Genomic DNA, 24,884 nt, shown 5'->3' on the forward strand with positions numbered 1-24,884 from the left:
CGGAGGAAACTCATTTCGGCCGCTTGTACCCGTGATCTTGTCCTTTCGGTCATAACCCAAAGCTCATGACCATAGGTGAGGATGGGAACGTAGATCGACCGGTAAATTGAGAGCTCTGCCTTCCGGCTCAGCTCCTTCTTCACCACAACGGATCGATACAGCGTCCGCATTACTGAAGACGCCGCACCGATCCGCCTGTCGATCTCACGATCCACTCTTCCCTCACTCGTGAACAAGACTCCGAGGTACTTGAACTCCTCCACTTGGGGCAAGATCTCCTCCCCAACCCGGAGATGGCACTCCACCCTTTTCCGGGCGAGAACCATGGACTCGGACTTGGAGGTGCTGATGTTTAACTATGACTTACTTTAACCAAATGTTTATCTATGATAGTTATTTTTTTCTCCATACAGTCCTTTGTCGTGCAACACATTACATTTACATGTATCCATCTTACAAATGCTGTATAGTACAACTATAAATTGTTACCGCAACTATGTTTTTTGTTGGATTAAAGAACATATAAATAATGTAGTTGTGCTTTTATTCGGTAATTATACAGCAAGCAAGTGCAATTTAAAAAAAAATGTAGGTCCTCCACAATAAACAAACTGGACAAGATGTGTCATAGTTCAAGTGTGGTTTGCCATTTAAGCCATAATTCCTTTTTATTCAAACATACATCCAACCGTCAGCATCGCAATTATCATACAGCCGTTATCTTCTTTTCTGCACAGTGTAAATTTAAAACATCAGAATTCTTCAATAGCCCGCTTCTGCAGTTAAAGCGACAGTTTAATATTTCTAAAATGATCATCCTGTTAAAACCAAAAACATTAAATGGTTCATCCCTCAGTAACCAAGAGTGGTAATCAGCAAAATAAATTAACATTTTTAAAAGTTAAACCTCTATCTATTTAAAAATGTTAGTTTTTAGTCAGACGGCACAGATTGGACTTCAGTGTGAACTGTGGTTGTTTCCCGTCCAAAGCCCTCTGTGATCGCACCAAACAACACATTCACCACCGCAAAGATGATACCGCCCACCACGCTGAACATACTAAACACCCCACTACCGCTTCTCCATGCCAACCTGCCCAGCCCCCCACCCACGGCTGCAGCTTGATCCCCCATCTCCATCGCCACTGTTCCCACGTAGTTGCCGCTTCGCTCCAGCATACGCCCTCCGAAGAACTTGGTCACCGACCAGGTGTTACCCAGGGCATCGCCAAAGATCCCCAGGGTGTCACCGGCAAGGGTCCCCGTCCCCATGACTCCGGTGTAGCAGCAGTTCAGGAGCTCCCCTAGCATGGAGGAGATGCAGTGGTAGAGGCCGCAGACGCACCTTTGGCCGATATCGAGCAGCTTTTCCGCACCCCAGCGCATCCAAGACAACAGGTCAGAGGTCAGGAGGTAGAAGAGGGAGAAAGTGTCGCCTGGGAGAGCTGAGAGAACTCCAAGGTCTTCCTGAAGAACATAGCTCACCTGGATCATGAGAGAATAAATGTCACTTTATGACATTCAATTGGCTACGGAATGTTGAATTAACAGAAATGTGATACAAAAATAAATATAATGCAGTTAATTAATTGATAATAAAATAAAACAAATAAAGCAGTAATGTCAGGTTCTTGAAACTGGGTCAGGAAAATTGATTGATGTGAAATTGGCAGTAAAAGTGTTACAAAACATAATTTTGATGAATAAAATAAATTACAAAAACAATACCTTAACAAAATTAAATTAAAAATATTAAAAGAAAAAGAAAAAAATCGAATGAGAAATTGAAAAAAGGAAAATAAAAAGAAAAGAGAAATAATAAAAATTAAAAAGGTAAAAGAACAAATGAAATGAAATACTGTAAAATGAAATAAATAAAATTAAATAAGGCTAGGGAAAAGTGTGAATTTTGAATCAAATTAAAATTTAGAAGTGTATTTTGTAATTAAAAAAAATTAATAAAATAAAGAAAAAAATCTGAGCAGTTTGGAAAATAAAAGAATGTCAAATTGGTGATAAAATACAAAAACAATAACTTAATAGAACAGTAATAACAATATTAAAAGAAAAAGAAAAGAAGAGAGGAGAAAGAATCAAAACGTTAAAGAAAAAAAGATGAAAAAGGGACAAAAAGAAACAGAGGAAAAAATGAATAAAAAGTAAAAGAAAAATAATACAAAAATACAACAAAATACTGTAATATAAAATGATGTAAAGTAAAATAAAACAAAATATAATAAAATAAAATACAGCTAGGCAAAAGTGTGAATGATAAATCAAATTCAAATATGAAAGCGTCACATAGCATAGAAAAATAAGATAAAATAAGGAAAAAATCTGAACAGCGTTTGAAAAATGAGCGAAGGTTAAATTAGTTTAAAAAAAATACAAAAACAATAGCTAAATAGAATAAGAAAAATATTAAAATTAAAATGTAATAAAAGAATAAAAAATAAAAGGAAAAGAAAAAGGAAATAATTATAAAAATTATAGAAAAATTAAATTATGGTTAAATAATGCAAAATTAATTACAATTTAATTTAAAAAAATAGGGAAACGTGTGAATGCTAAATCAAATTAAAGTATGGAATTGTAGTATCGTAAAAAAATAATAATAATAAGGAAGAAATTCTGAACAGAGTTTGGAAAATGAGCGACTGTTGAATTGAATAAAAACTATGAAAGACTAATTAATACAAAAAATAAAATAAATAGCCAGACTTTGGAAAACATAGACAAATGTTCTATTGAACGAAAAAGTGCAACCACATGAAAATAAAATGGTGAAACAATGAACTCTCACCTGTCCGGGAAACTGTGTGATTCTGGAGAAGATGGGCCTAAGTGGAGCTTTAAGGATGCTCAAAATGGTGGAGATGATGGAGACTACAATGCTGCTGGAATTTGAATCTTTCTTTTTAGTGACAGTCTCATCATAATGTGTCACATCTACCTTTTCTCCCACATTTCTCTTCTCTCCACTGCTTCTTTCCAATGTGTGCTCAGATCCTTCTGCTTCGGTTGCTTTGGAGTCCCTCTCGTCTGATGTTACATCTTGACTTGTGGAGCGTACATCGCTAGAATCTGCGACCGACTCTTCTGTGTTCTCCGTTTGCGCTTCAGTTTGAAGCCTCAGTGTGACACCTGTAGACTCCCCATCTACTCTCCCACAGCCTCCAGAGAACAGCTCCTCCACTCCCAGCAACTCCTGCAGCTCCTTCATGCTCACTTGCCGCTGGCCTTCATCATCTGTGGCGCGGATTAACCCCACGCTGAAGCCCCCGTTCTCTCCCGGCACTGAGCAGCACATGGCAGACCACTGTGGAGTCGTCTGACAGCCCTCCACCCCGGTCAGGATGTAGAGATCCCCGCTCAAAGCACAACATTGTGGGGAGATGGTGGAGTGGACCAGTGTGGAGATGGCGACGTCCCATCGTTGGAGGGGGGAGTCTGCGGGTGGAGACGCATCTTTGCCTCTGAGAAGAACTGGAATGAGCACTCCATCTTCTTTTACTACCTGTGTGACATAAAACAACTGTTTTATTAACTTATACTGCAATGGTGATACTAAATGAAAAGTCTATAAATCTAAACCTGGGGGTGAGGCTTTTTTAACTGATCATAATCCCACTGCATAATCAAACTAAATTAAAGAAAAATATGCCTTACAGCAGTGGCGGGCCCTGCGTTTCTCACCTAGGCCTTCAGTGATGTCCTACTTAGTCCGACTTCACCTCTCAAAATACCGTATTTTATGACACCACATGGACACGGCTGGAGATACTTTACAGAAACCCACTTGCACGCTACTGGCTATTGAATCCCCTCAATAGTGGACAAAACGGTCTATTTTTCGGCGCATTTAACATTCAATAAACCCGCTTCAGCAATTAAAACATATCTTTCGTGGCACTGTCAAAATTAAAAGACTTGTATAAAACAAATGGAACATGAAAAAATAAAGAAATCAATTTAAATTCAGGGGCTTCACGGTGGCAGAGGGGTTAGTGCATCTGCCTCACAATACGAAGGTCCTGAGTAGTCTTGGGTTCAATCCCGGGCTCGGGATCTTTCTGTGTGGAGTTTGCATGTTCTCCCCGTGACTGCGTGGGTTCCCTCCAGGTACTCCGGCTTCCTCCCACCTCCAAAGACATGCACCTGGGGATAAGTTGATTGGCAACACTAAATTGGCCCTAGTGTGTGGATGTGAGTGTGAATGTTGTCTGTCTATCTGTGTTGGCCCTGCGATGAGGTGGCGACTTGTCCAGGGTGTACCCCGCCTTCCGCCCGATTGTAGCTGAGATAGGCTCCATCGCCCCCCGCGACCCCAAAGGGAATAAGCGGCAGAAAATGGATGGATGGAATTTAAATTCACAATTTGTAGCGCCCATTCGAGGCCATATAAGCCAATGGTACCGTCGTAGTCCTTTGATTCGTGTGGAAAATGGCGGGCCAAACCATTTCGCCGCCTGTGTTGTGCCAAAATGTGATTGCCTGCCAAGAATTGATTTCCTTCGCTGGAGCGCGCACCGCTCGCTGAACCTGCATTGCTTGGCTTCGTCCACAGCAGATTACTAGGTGTAAGACAAACACTCTATCTTCGTGGATTTTGTACGGTGAGTTTTATGTAGCTTTCTACGGCTCCAGTGCCACTTCCTGTTTTTGCAACTTGTGATTGGATACTTACTTGGAACTCGCAAGTGAGTATCCAATCACAGCGTTAGCCCAGCTAGAAGGCCTTACTGACAACAACTCGTGATCTGATAAGACAATTGCCATAGTCAATCACCTCTATGTGTTCGTTCACTTACAGTGCAAAGACGCCCGCATTGTTGATTCTGAAGGCCCCGGGCAGATTTGGTACAGCATGGCAACATAAGCTAGCTGAATTCTGATTGGATACAAACTCTAAACTAAAAACAACAGCATTGGAAGGAGAATGATATGACATGAAGAGAATATGAATATTTTTAGATATTTAGGGAAAGTAAATTAAATATTACTTTTATCTTCAATTATGATCATGATTTCTGGTTGTTAGGCCAGCAGAGAAGGCCTTGCTGGCCCTGAATGCACACTACTGCCTTACAGACAAGCAATGCCGAGGGAAGAGCAAGGTTTTTGCAGAGTAATACTCCCATCTAGTGGTGTTATGCAAGTATTGCAATTTTTGTCAGGAAATTGTAGTTCCTTTTTGATGGTTATCATCATACTTTTCCTTTTTGGCCTTATAAAAACGACCCAAAATGTGTTTGACCTCTAAAATAAATAATCTGTGGTTCTTTGGTTATCATCATGCTTCTCCTTTTTGTCATCATAGGTAGTTTAGAGACGTGTACAACTACAAAGGGTGCTGAAATATATATATATATATACACACAGGTAAAAGCCAGTAAATTAGAATATTTTGAAAAACTTGATTTATTTCAGTAATTGCATTCAAAAGGTGTAACTTGTACATTATATTTATTCATTGCACACAGACTGATGCATTCAAATGTTTATTTCATTTAATTTTGATGATTTGAAGTGGCAACAAATGAAAATCCAAAATTCCGTGTGTCACAAAATTAGAATATTACTTAAGGCTAATACAAAAAAGGGATTTTTAGAAATGTTGGCCAACTGAAAAGTATGAAAATGAAAAATATGAGCATGTACAATACTCAATACTTGGTTGGAGCTCCTTTTGCCTCAATTACTGCGTTAATGCGGCGTGGCATGGAGTCGATGAGTTTCTGGCACTGCTCAGGTGTTATGAGAGCCCAGGTTGCTCTGATAGTGGCCTTCAACTCTTCTGCGTTTTTGGGTCTGGCATTCTGCATCTTCCTTTTCACAATACCCCACAGATTTTCTATGGGGCTAAGGTCAGGGGAGTTGGCGGGCCAATTTAGAACAGAAATACCATGGTCCGTAAACCAGGCACGGGTAGATTTTGCGCTGTGCGCAGGCGCCAAGTCCTGTTGGAACTTGAAATCTCCATCTCCATAGAGCAGGTCAGCAGCAGGAAGCATGAAGTTTCCTGAGATCCAGGGTCAACGCAGCCGTCTACCAGCAAGTTTTAGAGCACTTCATGCTTCCTGCTGCTGGCCTGCTCTATGGAGATGGAGATTTCAAGTTCCAACAGGACTTGGCGCCTGCGCACAGCGCAAAATCTACCCGTGCCTGGTTTACGGACCATGGTATTTCTGTTCTAAATTGGCCCGCCAACTCCCCTGACCTTAGCCCCATAGAAAATCTGTGGGGTATTGTGAAAAGGAAGATGCAGAATGCCAGACCCAAAAACGCAGAAGAGTTGAAGGCCACTATCAGAGCAACCTGGGCTCTCATAACACCTGAGCAGTGCCAGAAACTCATCGACTCCATGCCACGCCGCATTAACGCAGTAATTGAGGCAAAAGGAGCTCCAACCAAGTATTGAGTATTGCACATGCTCATATTTTTCATTTTCATACTTTTCAGTTGGCCAACATTTCTAAAAATCCCTTTTTTGTATTAGCCTTAAGTAATATTCTAATTTTGTGACACACGGAATTTTGGATTTTCATTTGTTGCCACTTCAAATCATCAAAATTAAATGAAATAAACATTTGAATGCATCAGTCTGTGTGCAATGAATAAATATAATGTACAAGTTACACCTTTTGAATGCAATTACTGAAATAAATCAAGTTTTTCAAAATATTCTAATTTACTGGCTTTTACCTGTATATATTCTCACATCTGAGTCGCGATTCTTATTCATTCTGATTCGTTATCTATTAATTATTTTTTTTAAATCAATATATTTTGGTACTTACAGTACAGGCCAAAAGTTTGGACACACCTCATTCAATGCCTTTTCTTTATTTTCATGACTATTTACATTGTAGATTGTCACTGGAGGCATCAAAACTATGAATGAACACATGTTTTCACTTCACAGGTGTGCTTGAAGCTCATTGAGAGAATGCAAAGAGTGTGCAAAGCAGTAATCAGAGCAAAGGGTGGCTATTTTGAAGAAACTAGAATATAAAACATGTTCAGTTATTTCACCTTTTTTTGTTAAGTACATAACTCCACATTAGGTTATTCAAAGTTTTGAGGCCTTCAGTGACGATCTACAATGTAAATAGTCATGAAAATAAACAAAATGCATTGAATGAGAACGTGTGTCCAAACTTTTGGCCTGTATGTTTTTAGACCATCCATCTCAACGCTTACTCACTGTGTCTACTGTATGTCATACGTCAGCAGTCAAGAATAGGTTTTGTAATCTCTTTAAAATAGTTTGATTATCATTTTTATACCAAATAGTATAGTGCGAGAATCGCGTTGAATCGAGAATAGATTCTAAAAGGAATCATCATTACAAGAATCGGAATTGAATCATGAGTTGTTGTAAGATTCACGTCCCTAACAACTGAAATAGTTTGTTGTAGAGGTAGCCAAAATATTAGGCACAGCTGGTGCAGTTGTACACCACTGTGAACATAAATCCATAGTAATAAACATCAACGACAGCATGGATCAAATCTGAGCAGTATTATTATTTCGCTCCAGCACAGCATCTCATGAGATTGTGCATGTGTACCTAACGTTGTGGCTGAAAGAACGGACTATTTGAAATAGGTATCAGGCTGTGAGGCCTTTCCAAACATCACCCAAACGACAGATGCGCCCTTACCACAAGCTCCTCCCCCTCTCGTCCCGGCGTCTCCGTCCATCCGTGGCCGAGATGGAGAGCCAAGCCGACAGCTGTGTCACAGTCGGGCCTGTGGAGAGTGGCGAAGTCGTGGCCGCCGGGGGATCTGTGACACTGAGGGCGAAGGGGCGGCCTCCCCGCGGAGCCCTCTTTGGGAGGCGTTTGTCGGTAGAAGCTGTGGCTGCAGACGTTGAAGTCTGCCTCATCTGTGTTGGCCTCAGCTGCGGGTGACAGGCCCCAGCCTTGCACTGGGCCTAGCAGGGCCAGGATCCACACGGCAGCAACAGCAGCAGTCAGCATTGTGGTGGTGGTGAGCTCAGCAAATCTGCCCACTCGCTCTCACAAAGCCATGCAGTGTGAGAGGCCGATAAATGATTCTTTCCTGTATTCCTCACTCGCTCCCGAAACCATGTTGTAAGTCCCTACTGCAGGCTCAATCTTGCTTTTCATTGACAGCCTCACCCCCCTCTCTGTCAGTTCCACCCGCTCTGACTCTCCTTTTTTTTTTTTTTGCCTTGCCCCTCCCTCTTCATCATCTCTATGGTGACACCTTTAACTGTACAGCACACGCCAAGCTCACACCCTCCAGAAGCTGCACATTACCTGAAAATCCACATTCCCAAACAATAGTCGCCCATTTGCTGTCCCTTTCTTTGGTAAGGCACATTCTCGGCGGTGCCGACTATGGAACGAGTCAAACAGGTGCCTTCACAAGTACTAAAAAGTATTCTGAGCTCCAAATATCCCTACTAAAATCTGACCTGAAGACAAACCACTTGCTTCAGTGGAGCACAGTGCATGGATATTACAAACATGCCAATTAGGTAATGAGGGGAGAGTGTTTACACAATGTTGCAAAAACAGCAAAACCTCATAACTCCCGTGTGCATATGTCAGATAAAACAGATACAGCTTTAAAGGGCCTCTCTTTCTTTCTCTAGTAGAAGTGGAATCCAGCCAGACTGCCTACACGTGCTTTAAGAGCTGCAGCAAACACAAGCCAAATGTAACAAACTTGGGCTTCTATCAAGAACTAGATCAGGGCTGCTTCTTTAAGCTGCATGATAACACATTAAATCACAGTTTTAGAGGAGTTTACAAACAGGCTGCAAGACAGTGTGTTAACAATTAGCTGCAGGGTGTGATTGTGAGGGTGTGGCGCAAAAATGCACGATAACATTTATGGTAGTTCCACTAAAATAAACAGTGACGCACAGATTTTTGATAAGTTCAAAATTATATCTACACTTGCACGTAGACGTGCAGCGTTTGAAACGATCCATCAAATGTCCTCAATTTACTTAGTTCTTTCTTTAAAATGTTTGTCACACGATGAAATAAATCCATGTTTCTAATAGGTGGGGGTTTCAAAGTTATGCTGCAACGGGAAGCCATAACTAAACTGTGGAGAGGGCGGCCTTGTGGACAAAAGTGACTGTGAATATTCCAAGTTGTAGAAATGTATAGGCATATACAGTATGGCCATTTTAATGACTCAACAGGTAATTTAGGCTAATAAATACAAATTGTATTCACTACGTCATAAGGAGCCTTGCATGCAAACTATTATTAGCTTTAATACAGGTAAAAGCCAGTAAATTAGAATATTTTGAAAAACTTGATTTATTTCAGTAATTGCATTCAAAAGGTGTAACTTGTACATTATATTTATTCATTGCACACAGACTGATGCATTCAAATGTTTATTTCATTTAATTTTGATGATTTGAAGTGGCAACAAATGAAAATCCAAAATTCCGTGTGTCACAAAATTAGAATATTGTGTAAGGCTAATACAAAAAAGGGATTTTTAGAAATGTTGGCCAACTGAAAAGTATGAAAATGAAAAATATGAGCATGTACAATACTCAATACTTGGTTGGAGCTCCTTTTGCCTCAATTACTGCGTTAATGCGGCGTGGCATGGAGTCGATGAGTTTCTGGCACTGCTCAGGTGTTATGAGAGCCCAGGTTGCTCTGATAGTGGCCTTCAACTCTTCTGCGTTTTTGGGTCTGGCATTCTGCATCTTCCTTTTCACAATACCCCACAGATTTTCTATGGGGCTAAGGTCAGGGGAGTTGGCGGGCCAATTTAGAACAGAAATACCATGGTCCGTAAACCAGGCACGGGTAGATTTTGCGCTGTGTGCAGGCGCCAAGTCCTGTTGGAACTTGAAATCTCCATCTCCATAGAGCAAGTCAGCAGCAGGAAGCATGAAGTGCTCTAAAACTTGCTGGTAGACGGCTGCGTTGACCCTGGATCTCAGGAAACAGAGTGGACCGACACCAGCAGATGACATGGCACCCCAAACCATCACCCAACCATGCAAATTTTGCATTTCCTTTGGAAATCGAGGTCCCAGAGTCTGGAGGAAGACAGGAGAGGCACAGGATCCACGTTGCCTGAAGTCTAGTGTAAAGTTTCCACCATCAGTGATGGTTTGGGGTGCCATGTCATCTGCTGGTGTCGGTCCACTCTGTTTCCTGAGATCCAGGGTCAACGCAGCCGTCTACCAGCAAGTTTTAGAGCACTTCATGCTTCCTGCTGCTGACCTGCTCTATGGAGATGGAGATTTCAAGTTCCAACAGGACTTGGCGCCTGCACACAGCGCAAAATCTACCCGTGCCTGGTTTACGGACCATGGTATTTCTGTTCTAAATTGGCCCGCCAACTCCCCTGACCTTAGCTCCATAGAAAATCTGTGGGGTATTGTGAAAAGGAAGATGCAGAATGCCAGACCCAAAAACGCAGAAGAGTTGAAGGCCACTATCAGAGCAACCTGGGCTCTCATAACACCTGAGCAGTGCCAGAAACTCATCGACTCCATGCCACGCCTCATTAACGCAGTAATTGAGGCAAAAGGAGCTCCAACCAAGTATTGAGTATTGTACATGCTCATATTTTTCATTTTCATACTTTTCAGTTGGCCAACATTTCTAAAAATCCCTTTTTTGTATTAGCCTTAAGTAATATTCTAATTTTGTGACACACGGAATTTTGGATTTTCATTTGTTGCCACTTCAAATCATCAAAATTAAATGAAATAAACATTTGAATGCATCAGTCTGTGTGCAATGAATAAATATAATGTACAAGTTACACCTTTTGAATGCAATTACTGAAATAAATCAAGTTTTTCAAAATATTCTAATTTACTGGCTTTTACCTGTATAGGCATATACAGTATGGCCATTTTAATGAATCAACAGGTAATTTAAGCTAATAAATACAAATTGTATTCACAACGTCATAAGGAGCCTTGCATGCAAACTAATATTAGCTTTAATAGTTTACTTTGTTTGTGACTAGCACTTAAATCAACTTACTTCACGGAACATTAAAAAAATGTTATGTTAATGCTTTTGCTAATCCTATCAATCAATCAATCAATGTTTATTTATATAGCCCTAAATCACGAGTGTCTCAAAGGGCTGCACAAGCCACAACGACATCCTCGGTACAAAGCCCACATAAGGGCAAGGAAAAACTCACCCCAGTGGGACGTCGATGTGAATGACTATGAGAAACCTTGGAGAGGACCGCATATGTGGGTAACCCCCCCCCCCCCCCCCCCCCTCTAGGGGAGACCGAATGCAATGGATGTCGAGTGGGTCTGACATAATATTGTGAGAGTCCAGTCCATAGTGGATCCAACATAATAATCAATAGTACTAGTCCTGCCAGGACCCCATTGTGATTTAGTATTGCTTTAAGCATTAGTGATTTATTTTCAACATGTGTGCAAGGACGCCTTACATTGTGTATGACAAATGTGGTGGTTGATTATTTCAAGGATTTATTGGTTTACTTATTTTGAGATGTTTCAATTTAAATACAGCAGCTTTCTGTTACACTATTACAAGGTTTCCCGTTATAAACTAACCTGCAATTTTGAAAATATTACCATCAATTCCCATAAATATACATATAAATTATATTTTGAGGTCCTTTTCTGTTCCCCAGCATACAAAGCATCATCCGTAATAGTAAGCTTGGATGAATTTGGGGTGGAAAAAGTCAATCAAACAGCTTTGGGATGAATTAGAGCAGATATTGTGTGACAGACAGGTCGAACACCAGTCCCCTTTGACCTAATGGCCATGTGTCCCAATAATTTTGATCACATGGTGTATTTTCTCTTCCAACAAATCACTTTAATCCAGCCCATCCTCTCTTTATGCAACACACACACACACACACACACACACACACACACACACACATACACAGAGTCAAGCTCACTCGTTAGGGATGTCGATGACTAGCTCTGCTTCGTCTCCCTCGCCTCTGTCTTCATCTCCTCTGTCGCTGTCGCAGTCACTCTCTCCTTCCTCCTCGGCAGCGTCCCCGCTGAGCATCTGTCTGGGGACCCAGCTGAAAGGCCCGCTGGCCGCCGAAGCAGCCGTCACCGCCGGGCACGATGGGTAATTAGCCGCCATCTAACAGGCGGTCAGAGAGGACAAAAATGTGTCAGGGAGGACGGACAGACACGCACTCATGAGTTTGACACACACATTGTGCTTGAAGGAAGGGATGAACCAATGTTGTACACAAAATGAATCCCGACAAACAAAGCAAAGTAAGTTAAATATAACAGAGAACCAATCATTTCAAAAAAATAGCATACAGAGCTCCTGTCAAATAGAGGATCTTGAACTTAAGCATTTTTGCAGTAATCCTTAAAAACAGCAGAGTGCTCGTGTCCTGAATGATGGTTTTGCTATAGGTCCCTAAAAAGAGCTGTGCTCTGACATCATTTAGAGGATCTTTGACTGGCAGTGTTCCTGTTTTATTAAGGATCTTAGACTTACAATTTTGCAGTAGGTACTTAAACACAGCACAGCAGTACTGTCATACGAAGGATTTTGAACTAACGTTATAGCAGTAGATCCTTAAAAACAGCAGAGTGCTCCATCCATCCATCCATCCATTTTTCTACTGCTTGTCCCGTTCGGGGTCGCGGGGGGTGCTGGAGCCTATCACAGCTGCAATCGGGCAGAAGGCGGGGTATAGAGATGCGCGGATAGGCAATTATTTCATCCGCAACCGCATCAGAAAGTCGTCAACCATCCGCCATCCACCCGATGTAACATTTGATCAGAACCGCATCCGCCCGCACCCGCCCGTTGTTATATATCTAATATAGACGATGCAAGGCATTAGTGAGGTTATAAAGCTTTTGCCTGTTAAAGAAAGGAGACTGATCCAATGCAGTGCAGACATTCGCGTGCCACGCTGTCACGACCCAGACGCACACCAGTGCGCAATCATATGGGAGCCGCGCTGAGCGCACCTCCAAGCGCGTCTCGCTGCCGGCGACGGCCGCGTATGAGCCCGACGCTCCAGCGCCATCCATTTTCAGGGCTAGTTGATTCGGCAGGTTGGTTGTTACACACTCCTTAGCGGGTTCCGACTTCCATGGCCACCGTCCAGCTGCTGTCTATATCAACCAGAGTGAGCCCCACCCCTTTCGTGAGCGCACTGCGCGCGGAGTGACCCCTGTTACGCGCCCCCGGCAATGGGGGTGGCGGGCATGTAAGCTGCGCGGGCGGAGCGCGCGGAGTGACCCCTGTTACGAGCCCCCGGCCACGGGGGTGGCGGGCAGGTAAGCTGCTTACCTGCTGTGCGTGACGCCGGCCGCGGCGAAGGCGGACGAGGCGGGGTGTCGGTGCGGTGGGCGCGGTGGTGACCCTGGACGTGCGTCGGGCCCTTCTCGCGGATCGCCTCAGCTACGGCTCCCGGTGGGGCCCTCTCGGGGGAAGGGGCCTCGGTCCCGGACCCCGGCGAGGCGTCCCTTCTCCGCTCCGTAAAAGTGTCCATCTCTTTTTTTTTTTTTTCTTCTGTTGTGGCATATGCAGCAGGTGCCTGCTCGTTTTTCGTATGTGGGGAACAACATTTAACTATGTATATATATTTCCCAATTGGTTTAACTGCCACCCGCCTGAATCTATTTAAAATCTTTTTTTTTTTATTTCAACCACCCGACCCGACCCGACCCGCGGATAAAATCTAATTTTTTTAATTTCATCCGCCCGATCCGCGGATAATCCGCGGTTGTGCCCGCAAACCGCGCATCTCTAGCGGGGTACACCCTGGACAAGTCGCCACCTCATCGCAGGGCCAACACAGATAGACAGACAACATTCACACACTAGGGCCAATTTAGTGTTGCCAATCAACCTATCCCCAGGTGCATGTCTTTGGAGGTGGGAGGAAGCCAGAGTACCCGGAGGGAACCCACACAGTCACGGGGAGAACATGCAAACTCCACACAGAAAGATCCCGAGCCCGGGATTGAACTCAGGACTACTCAGAACCTTCGTATTGTAAGGCACATGCACTAACCCCTGTACCACCGTGCTGCCCACAGCAGAGTGCTTCTGTCATATATATGACATATAAATTGTCATATATTTGACTGGCATTAAAGGGGACCTGTGATGATTTTCCTCTTTTCTTACCGTGCACCAGTACTTTTTAATTCCAGTTCCTAATTGGGTAAGTCCAGGAAGACCATTAAGATTGCGGACCAATGACACTGCTATTGGTATTTGTTCTAACCAGCTGACCATCATCATTATGACACGCTGTCAGATTCAGTCCAAGTGCCGCTACTACACACTGGTATATGATAATCATCCTGGAATAACCACAAAAAAAGGAAAGAAACACCACATAAAAGTTTGTAACACAACAATATTTCCTCCTAGTCCGCAAAGTCATGCAAGCTAAGAAGAATCAGTGTCAATTTGAAAAGAACGCCACTTAACATACCACTATGGTATGCTTTATCAACCCGAACAACCTCTAAGCGTTTCAGTAAACCACAGGCTAATACTAATGCACTCAAAAAAATGAACATTTTAATTAATCACCGGCTCTTTTTATTTATATAACACACACACACGACACAGACGCGTATACATAGGTAGCTGTCAACATTGGCTTCTGGTCCTTTACTCAAATAGGTCTATCTGCAACATAAACACGAATAGGAATTCCTCTTGGTTACAAAAAGGCCACTCACCTAACATGCTAATTGATTGTATTGATGATTGGCAACACTAAATTGGCCCTAGTGTGTGAATGTTTTCTGTCTATCTGTGTTGGCCCTGTGATGAGGTGGTGACTTGTCCAGGGTGTACCCCGCCTTCCGCCCAAATGCAGCTGAGATAGGCTCCAGCGCCCCCCGCGACCCCGAAAGGGACAAGTGGTAGAGAATGGACGGATGGATTTATATTATATATTTTATATGAGATATTAAAAAGGTCTGTAAACATGAACACCATACTTTAACATTATTGTACTTTATTATATTATTACTATTATTTTAAATATTATTATAGGGACTATAATAGGGACAAGTGGTAGGAAATGGATGGATGTACTGAGTGTAATTGTAATGAATAGAAACACAATGATGGATCTGTGTGGTCTTCACAAGATGATAACATAACTGCATTGCACCTTGCACATGCACACGTACCGTAGTTGGTTTGTTCAAGACCTAAAAAGCAGGTGTTGATAAAATACTGCCCTGCTGTAGATAGTATTATGGCGTCACATTAGTGCCAAAAATCCGAGCGCATAAAAACTGTTATCGCGCGCTGATTCTCCAATTCGTGCGCGCGTGGTGCCTTTTTGCGCGCGCGCGGTGCTTTTCTGCGCGCGCGCCGTCTTGGTCTGTGCGCTGTCATGTTTCGTTTTGGCACTTTGGGGGCGGGTATGCTTAGACGGCCCCTTCTTTCTGATTGGTCAGGCGAAAAATGCTCAGAGCCAATCAGAAGTATAGCAGGGCGGGTCATCGTCAATATGTATCAAGATTCAAACCACATAAACACAATACAGGGTAATACAAAATGTGACCCAAATAAATAATAAGACAACAAACACCGTAATCACATCTTTCAGCCAGAACTGGTCCACCAGCAATAACATCCAACCATAACATTATTTTATATTTTCACTTCTTCTTGAACATTTGTTTTCTAATTTATGGAATTTCTTTTGATTCAGCCATAAAATTAATGAAATAATCTTTGAATTTTGTTTTTAAAATGTTAAAAATAGCCTTTTAATAATGTATTCTGAAACAGTTTAAAATAATCAGAGAACTGACTAACACTGACCCTACACAACTATGTTGCACAATGAAGTCATTTTTTTTTTAAGCGAAAGAGGTAATTTCAACAGGTACAGCATCCTATGTCATATCTACATGTAATAAGATTTGTAACAAGGCAAACCGTTTGTAAATTGGTCGAAAATCGAGCAAGTTATGGTAATTTAATTAGTACATGTACCATTGACATCAATGTAATGATTGAGGCTAGCTGTCCGAGGTAAGATGGCTACAACGTTGCTACGCTGGAGAATCATTGGTCATATGAAAAATGCTCAGAGCCAATCAGAAAGGAGGGGCCGTCTAAGCATACCCGCCCCCAAAGTGCCAAAAAGAAACATGACAGCGCGAGGAGAGATGCCAGGAGTACACAGAGAGCGCACAGACCGAGGCGGCGCATGCGCAGAAAGGCACCGCGCGTGCGCAAAAAGGCACCACGCGCGCGCACGAAGTGGAGAATCAGCGCGCGATAACAGTTTTTATGCGCTCAAATTTTTGGCACTAATGTGACGCCATATAGTATACCATGATGTTGTTGGTGCACAGCCTCTTGTGCTAATAAAAATAAATGTTTTCACATCTCAATTTACATATAGTATCAATAAGAGTACCGATGAATACCGGCATCGATAAGGAATATCGATATCGATAAAATCCTAACAATATACATCCCTACTGCAAGTAAGTGACAATGTGTCAGTGTCCTGTTTATTTTTCAGAAACGCTTGTCGGTGTAGCACCATACCTGCCAACTTTTGAAATCAGAAAAACCTAGTAGCCAGGGTCCAGGGGCCGCAGACCCCGGTAGGTCCAGGACAAAGTCCTGGTGGGGGGTTCAGGTTCGCCCCCCGACGCAAAATGATTATTAGCATTCAGACAGGTTAAAATGTTGCTAAAACCATCACTTTTCTATCAGTCACAGTGACTTTTCAAAACAAAAATATTACAGCAAAAATCATATGGGTTGATTGACATGTTGATTCTGTAAGCTAACTTCAATAGTTTGAAATTATTTTGACAGTTAATGCCAGTTATCCTGTCAACCTTTCACAAGACTTCAATTTGTTAATTGAAAGTATAAACAGTATACCGTAAACACTTTTTACAGTAAACAAATGGTACAACAGTACTAAACAATTCCATTAAAAAAAAATTGGTGTCATTATTAACTTTCTGTCCAAGCTTGTATAATCTACTGCCTTGTTCAATTGTAAAAAATATTCTGTGCCTAAAATTCACATTTCTATCACAATTATCATACTGTAAACATGGTAAGCTAACTTCATTAAAATTAATAGTCCTGTCAATAGCATGGAATTACAATTCAAATGTAGTTTTTTTGTAAGCCTTTCAAAAGAATTCAAAATATGAAAAATTAATGAAAATTCATTGAAGCCATCAGACACTTGAAAAGTGGCACATCACATCTCTAATGTAATCATTTTAACTTTTCAACAGAAATAGCACTGCAAAAATATTAAGGACATACTTCTGTATTTTGGTAGTTATGCTGTCAACATTTAACAAGATTTCCTCAACTTGGACTTGAAAGCATAAATAGTATAAACACTTTTAACAGTATAACAGTACTAAACAATTCCAATAGATAACATTGGTGTCATTACCTTTTTGTGGCTAAAATCCAAATTTATTCTATCAGATTGATGTGATCATGCCAGTGCGATTGGTTCATGCTCAATTATTGCCTCCGTAAATAAAACTTCGGCATTTATCACATCCAAAGAATCTGTTTGGGCGACGAAAAACGTTGAAAGTTTTCCACTTGTATCGCTAGCAACGGCATTAGACTTGTGTTTTTTTGTCCCAACGTGGTCTTTTACATCGCTAATTCCTCCGTGTCCGATCGAAAAATCTTGTCTGCACAAGGTGCAATTCGCGTAGTTTTCACCCTTTTTGGAACGGATAATTATTCCCGGATAGGCTTTTGAATATTCTTCACGGAATGACTGCAGTTTTCTTTTCGGTTTAAGACTCGTTTGCGATTTTTCTCCGGCTGATTCCATGATCGTTCGCTCGTTTGGAAACAATGGAAACAGGTGCCTCGTGCTTGGCAGCGGTGCTATAAATAGCCTCGCGCATGGCATTCGGAATGGCTCGATAGGAAGTTACGGGAAGCAGTGTCGATTGTCATTGTTGTTACGCGATTTCGTGAATAAAACTTTTTAAAAAATATTTTTTTTAATTAATGAAAAACCGTATTTTTTATCACTGCAACCGTAACCCGGAATAGGTTGATGAAAACCGTACTAGTTACGGGAAAACCGGAGTAGTTGGCAGGTATGTAGCACTAGTGTTCATACAGGGAGATAATGTCAAATTTTCGATCAAGCTGTGTTAGGCTTCCCACGTGAGAATAGGCGTGGATAAAGTGTTTGTTCATCTAACCATGGCATGCGCACAAAAACAGCGGTGCGCAACATGCACTAAAATATGCGTTGAAGTTTATTCTCGAACGTGTCTGGAAAAAAATAGCGGTGATGTTCCTCAGCAGTGTACATTTTCAAAAGTAGTAAGGTGGAGGAATGAAATTAGATTTTTTGAGAATAGGCTTCAGAGTGGGAAAGTCTGAGAACAGCACCTTGTCGTTCACGTGCTAACAAGAAAGGCGCCAATTGCTTGGATTTTACGGACGTCACATTAAATATGTGTGGTGGTCAACCTAGCTTTGTTCTTAATGGGTACTAGGTGCCATTTTTCTCTGAGAAAATCTCTTTCTCAAAGAAAAACTGCTCTACCCTTGTGTTGTTTTCGGCTGTACAAATTGTTCAAATCGCGAAAAGGATAAAGATTTCTTCAGACTTTCTCGAGAGGTAATCAAATAGGACGGAAGAGTGCAAGATTTTACAAAAAAAACTATGAGAAAAGCATGCAGCTCACTCTGCAGTCAAATGGAGCAGAGTCGAAGAATGCATGAGTTTGCAGTTATCACTTTATTAAAAGTTTGTTGGATATACTTGATTTGCTCAGCGCATTTATTTACGTTTCCATATCAGCGCACTTCCGACTTCCGGCCAACAAATGTGTGTTCTACTTCCGGAAATAAAGGCAAGTATTTTCTAATTATGGCAGACTTTGTAATAGTAATAATATTTCTGAACGAACGAGGATTCACAACCTTACTTTTTAAACAGGAGGATGAACTGCTGGTTACAGAAGAGAGCACAGAGGAAAAGTAAAACGTTGGAGCAGACAGAAGCCTGTAGAGTGAGGTCGGCGTGACTTTGACGCTGTAAATGTGGAACTTGGAGCCAAAGTATTTTGACATAAATGGAGTGCTTACCAAAAATAAAAGGGCAAAAAACTTCCCTCTGCCAGCTGGACCATTGAGTAAATAACTTTAATATCGATCATGATAAACGCAGCACATCATGTGTGTTATTACAACAACCAGAGGTGGGTAGAGTAGCCAGAAATTGTACTCAAGTAAGAGTACTGTTACTTTAGAGATTTATTACTCAAGTAAAAGTAATGAGTAGTCACCCAAATATTTACTTGAGTAAAAGTAAAAAGTATGTTGTGAATAAACTACTCAAGTACTGAGTAACTGATGAGTAACATACACACACATATCATATATATATATATATATATATATACACACACATACATTGATATATACAGTATATCATTTATATTTATTTATTTTGCCGTTTTTGTTTACATGTTAAAGGTGTTTTAATGAATATACATGCATGTTTAACACATATAGATTCCTTTCTTTCATGTTGACAAGAATATAAGTTGGTGTATTACCTGATTCTGATGACTTGCATTGATTGTAATCAGACAGCAGTGCTTAACGTCCACGTTTTCAAATGCAGGAGAAAAAAAGTTCCTCCTTTCTGTCTAATACCACATGAAAGTGGTTGGTTTTTGGTATCTTATTTGTCCAGCTTCCATATTCGTTTTCACACACTTTACAAGAAATACATTGGCGGCAAATTCCGAGGCTTGCTAGCTTGTTTGCGCTGGCTTTCGGAGACTCTTATTTTGAAAGCGCAGGCGCGATGGAGCGGCACTTTTATTGTGAAGACAGGAACTGTGCAGTCAGTCTTTAGGCTTGTGACGGGATGTACGTTTGAAATAAAAAAGTGTCTTTTTTCCTTCACTCTTTTGATTGATTGATTGAAACTTGTATTAGTAGATTGCACAGTACAGTACATATTCCGTACAATTGACCACTAAATGGTAACACCCCAATAAGTTTTTCAACTTGTTTAAGTCAGGTCATGTGACCGCCTGGCTCTGTTTGATTGGTCCAACGTCACCAGTGACTGCATCTGATTGGTGGAACGGAGTCAAACGTCACTAGTGACTGCATTTTATTGGTGGAACGGAGTGAAATGTCACCAGTAACGCAGGCACTTTGAAGGTCTGTCTGACAGACCAAAACAAACAAAGCGTGCATTAACAGATCGATAAAAATTAGTAGCGAGTAGCGAGCTGAATGTAGATAAAAGTAGCGGAGTAAAAGTAGCGTTCCTTCTCTATAAATATACTCAAGTAAAAGTAAAAGTAAGTTGCATTAAAACTACTCTTAGAAGTACAATTTATCCCAAAAGTTACTCAAGTAGATGTAACGGAGTAAATGTAGCGCGTTACTACCCACCTCTGACAACAACTACAGTGCATACGCTGTCAAGCTAGCTGTGTACGAACAAAATATGAAATGTGGGCTAATTAATACTTTATAAATACTGTAATATGATTGTTCATGTTTAGTACAGATTGGTGTCCTATCGCATTGTGTTGTGCTTTACAAACTCACATGCAATTCGGGTGCTGACGTAGAAGCTAGCTTATCTCTTGTCGGAGCTAGCTTATGGCTAAAACCTAAGCCTGTCGATGTGTTACTCCGCTGGAAAAATAGTTCCTCCGTGTTGGCTCCTACAATAACAATGCCGCTACAGCTCGGTTATTATACAGGTTACCGAATGGAAATGAAGTATTGTTGGCGGTTTTTGGATGCATTTGTAAGTGATTTAGAGGTAGAATTGATTGGTCTCATTAGCAGCATTGCTAGCCACCTAGAACGAGCAAATTTTTACACGTTAGACTGCAAAAAAAAAAGAACGACTTTTGTCTTCTGGTCTCTCGTAATGACTGAATGATAGGCAAAATTCCCAAAAGTGCCCCTTTAAAGAGGATCTTTTACTGGCATTTTCATGATAGATAAAATATTAATAACAGCACAGCCCTCCTGTCACAGAGTAGATCTTTGAATAGCTTTTTTTCTGTAGGTCCTTGAAAACAGCAGAGCACTGCTGCCATATAGTGGATCTCTGTGTACGAAATGTTATTGCTTTATTGTTAGCCATCTTGGTGATGTCCCAACCTTGCATTGGCGGTACACACAAAGAGAAGCATTCTGAAAATGTAGCAGCCGGAACACTTATAGGATAGCTCCGGTATACTGTGTATAAGTACAAACCCCATTTCCATATGAGTTGGGAAATTGTGTTAGATGTAAATATAAACGGAATACAATGATTTGCAAATCCTTTTCAACCCATATTCAGTTGAATATGCTACAAAGACAACATATTTGATGTTCAAACTCATAAACATTTTTTATTTTGCAAATAATCATTAACTTTAGAATTTGATGCCAGCAACACGTGACAAAGAAGTTGGGAAAGGTGGCAATAAATACTGATAAAGTTGAGGAATGCTCATTAAACACTTATTTGGAACATCCCACAGGTGTGCAGGCTAATTGAGAAAAGGTGGGTGCCATGATTGGGTATAAAAACAGCTTCCCAAAAAATGTTCAGTCTTTCACAAGAAAGGATGGGGCGAGGTACACCCCTTTGTCCACAACTGCGTGAGCAAATAGTCAAACAGTTTAAGAACAACGTTTCTCAAAGTTCAATTGCAAGAAATTTATGGATTTCAACATCTACGGTCCATAATATCATCAAAAGGTTCAGAGAATCTGGAGAAATCACTCCACGTAAGCGGCATGGCCGGAAACCAACATTGAATGACCGTGACCTTCCATCCCTCAGACGGCACTGTATCAAAAACCAACATCAATCTCTAAAGGATATCACCACATGGGCTCAGGAACACTTCAGAAAACCACTGTCACTAAATACAGTTGGTCGCTACATCTGTAAGTGCAAGTTAAAGCTCTACTATGCAAAGCCAAAGCCATTTATCAACAACATCCAGAAACGCCGCCGGCTTCTCTGGGCCAGAGCTCATCTAAGATGGACTCATGCAAAGTGGAAAAGTGTTCTGTGGTCTGACAAGTCCACATTTCAAATTGTTTTTGGAAATATTCGACAGTGTGTCATCCGGACCAAAGGGGAAGCGAACCATCCAGACTGTTATCGACGCAAAGTTCAAAAGCCAGCATGTGTGATGGTATGGGGGTGTATTAGTGCCTGAGGCATGGGTAACTTACACATCTGTGAAGGCACAATTAATACTGAAAGGTACATACAAGTTTTGGAACAACATATGCTGCCATCTAAGCGCCATCTTTTTCATGGACGCCCCTGCTTATTTCAGCAAGACAATGCCAAGCCACATTCAGCACGTATTACAACAGCATGGCTTCGTAAAAAAAGAGTGCGGGTACTTTCCTGGCCCGCCTGCAGTCCAGACCTGTCTCTCATCTAAAATGTGTGGCGCATTATGAAGCGTAAAATACGACAACGGAGACCCCGGACTGTTGAACGACTGAAGCTCTACATAAAAAAAGAATGGGAAAGAATTCCACTTTCAAAGCTTCAACAATTAGTTCCTCAGTTCCCAATCGTTTATTGAGTGTTGTTAAAAGAAAAGGCCATGTAACACAGTGGTGAACATGCCCTTTCCCAACTACTTTGGCACGTGTTGCAGCCATGAAATTCTAAGTTAATTATTATTTGCAAAAAAATAAAATAAAGTTTATGAGTTTGAACATCAAATATCTTGTCTTTGTAGTGCATTCAATTGAATATTGGTTGAAAAGGATTTGCAAATCATTGTATTCCATTTATATTTACAGCTAACACAATTTCCCAACTCATATGGAAACGGGGTTTGTATTATAGCGGAATGTTGTATATCTATCCATATCACTGTATCATGTTTCCCTCCTTTTGTCTCTCTCACCTTCCCGGTGGTGTCTTTCTTGCTTTTGGGCACTTTTGTTTTCCTCTCTTTCTTCACTCGTTCAGACTGTGGAGCCAAATACTCTGGTGGGAAGGGCATCTGCCACCAGTTTAAGCCCCCCAGTATGAGCACACAGACACAAATGGAAGTAGATCACATGAAATGTACAAAAACAAAAAGGGGACACAAAAATGAGTAATGAAACAAATTATATTGAATAAAAAAAACAATTCAACTTATAATAATAATAATGACAAATAATAAAAAATGAGGAAGCGGTGACTGGATAAGACAGTGGGGTGCACACTTACGGCGTTGAGGTAAGGTCCACCTGCACGGGACAGCAGAGAGAGATGAGGCGAGGAGGATGACGATGGTAGACACATGCCTGGGTTACTTCTTCGCCTAAAAAAAACAAAAACATCCACACAAAAGCTCCATTCAGCAAACATCAACTATTGTATTTTCTTTTTAGAGGGTTTAACTTAGTATTATATTTATATACAGTACAGGCCAAAAGTTTGGGCAAACCTTCTCGTTTCAATGTGTTTTCATGACTATTTTACATTGTAGATTGTCACTGAAGGCATCAAAACTATGACACCTGTCAAGTGAAAACCATTTCAGGTGACTACCACGTGAAGCTCATCGAGAGAATGCTAAGAGTGTGCAAAGCAGTAATCACAGCAAATGGTGGCTATTTTGAAGAAACTAGAATATAAAACATGTTTTTAAGTTATTTCACCTTAGTGAAGTACATAACTCCACATGTGTTCATTCATAGTTTTGATGCCTTCAGTGACAATCTACAATGTAAAATAGTCATGAAAATAAAGAAAATGCATTGAATGAGAAGGTGTGTCCAAACTTTTGGCCTGTACTGTATGTATATATTAGAGATGCGCGGTTTGCGGGCACAACCGCGGAGTCCGCGGATTATCCGCGGATCGGGCGGATGAAATTATAAAAAATTTGATTTTATCCGCGGGTCGGGTGGTTGAAATAAAAAAAAATTAGATTTTAAATAGATTCAGGCGGGTGGCAGTTAAACCAATTCGTAAATATATATACATAGTTAAATGTTGTTACCCACATACGAAAAACGAGCAGGCACCTGCAGCATATGCCACAACAGAAGAAAAAAAAAGAAAAGAGATGGACACTTTTACGGAGCGGAGAAGGGACATCTCGCCGGGGTCCGGGACCGAGGCCCCTTCCCCCGAGAGGGCCCCACCGGGAGCCGTAGCTGAGGCGATCCGCGAGAAGGGCCCGACGCACGTCCAGGGTCACCACCGCGCCCACCGCACTGACACCCCGCCTCGTCCGCCTTCGCCGCGGCCGGCGTCACGCGCAGCAGGTAAGCAGCTTACCTGCCCGCCACCCCCGTGGCCGGGGGCTCGTAACAGGGGTCACTCCGCGCGCTCCGCCCGCGCAGCTTACCTGCCCGCCACCCCTGTTGCCGGGGGCGCGTAACAGGGGTCACTCCGCGCGCAGTGCGCTCACGAAAGGGGTGGGGCTCACCCTGGTTGATATAGACAGCAGGACGGTGGCCATGGAAGTCGGAACCCGCGAGTGTGTAACAACCCACCTGCCGAATCAACTAGCCCTGAAAATGGATGGCGCTGGAGCGTCGGGCCCATACCCGGCCGTTGCCGGCAGCGAGACGCGCTTGGAGGTGCGCTCAGCGCGGCTCCCATATGATTGCGCACTGGTGTGCGTCTGGGTCGTGACAGCGTGGCACGCGAATGTCTGTGCTGCATTGGACCAGTCTCCTTTCTTTAACAGGCAAAAGCTTTATAACCTCACTAATGCCTTGCATCGTCTATATTAGATATATAACAACGGGCGGGTGCGGTTCTGATCAAATGTTACATCGGGTGGATGGCGGATGGTTGACGACTTTCTGATGCGGTTGCGGATGAAATAATTGCCTATCCGCGCATCTCTAGTAT

At 41.8% G+C, this 24,884-nt stretch overlaps 2 protein-coding genes across 3 annotated transcripts in view; both read right to left on the reverse strand.

The window, feature by feature from the left end:
* Nucleotides 1-639: 639 nt before the first annotated feature.
* On the reverse strand, nt 640-8,141 carry si:ch73-54f23.2 (uncharacterized). The gene is made up of 3 exons (XM_061947603.1): nt 7,667-8,141; nt 2,804-3,517; nt 640-1,485 (listed from the first exon to the last, which is right to left on the reverse strand). Exons 1-3 carry the CDS (start codon nt 7,982-7,984, stop codon nt 934-936), a joined length of 1,584 nt encoding a protein of 527 aa, XP_061803587.1. The 5' UTR covers nt 7,985-8,141; the 3' UTR covers nt 640-933.
* Nucleotides 8,142-8,576: 435 nt separating this feature from the next.
* The window catches only part of ino80e (INO80 complex subunit E), a 17,350-nt gene continuing 1,042 nt past the window's right edge, over nt 8,577-24,884 (reverse strand). The window contains exons 6-9 of one of the 2 annotated variants that reach the window (XM_061947651.1): nt 23,244-23,337; nt 22,933-23,031; nt 11,928-12,124; nt 8,577-8,741 (exon numbers count right to left, since the gene is read on the reverse strand). In XM_061947651.1, coding sequence (XP_061803635.1) covers nt 8,723-8,741; nt 11,928-12,124; nt 22,933-23,031; nt 23,244-23,337 — 409 coding nt within the window. In that variant the 3' untranslated portion in view covers nt 8,577-8,722. Of the gene's footprint in view, nt 8,742-11,288; nt 12,125-22,932; nt 23,032-23,243; nt 23,338-24,884 lie in introns of those variants that run through there. The other variant, XM_061947659.1, reaches the window with a different exon arrangement.

This window comes from Nerophis lumbriciformis, linkage group LG04 (assembly GCF_033978685.3).
Source record: "Nerophis lumbriciformis linkage group LG04, RoL_Nlum_v2.1, whole genome shotgun sequence".
NCBI classification, from domain to species: Eukaryota; Metazoa; Chordata; class Actinopteri; order Syngnathiformes; family Syngnathidae; genus Nerophis; species Nerophis lumbriciformis.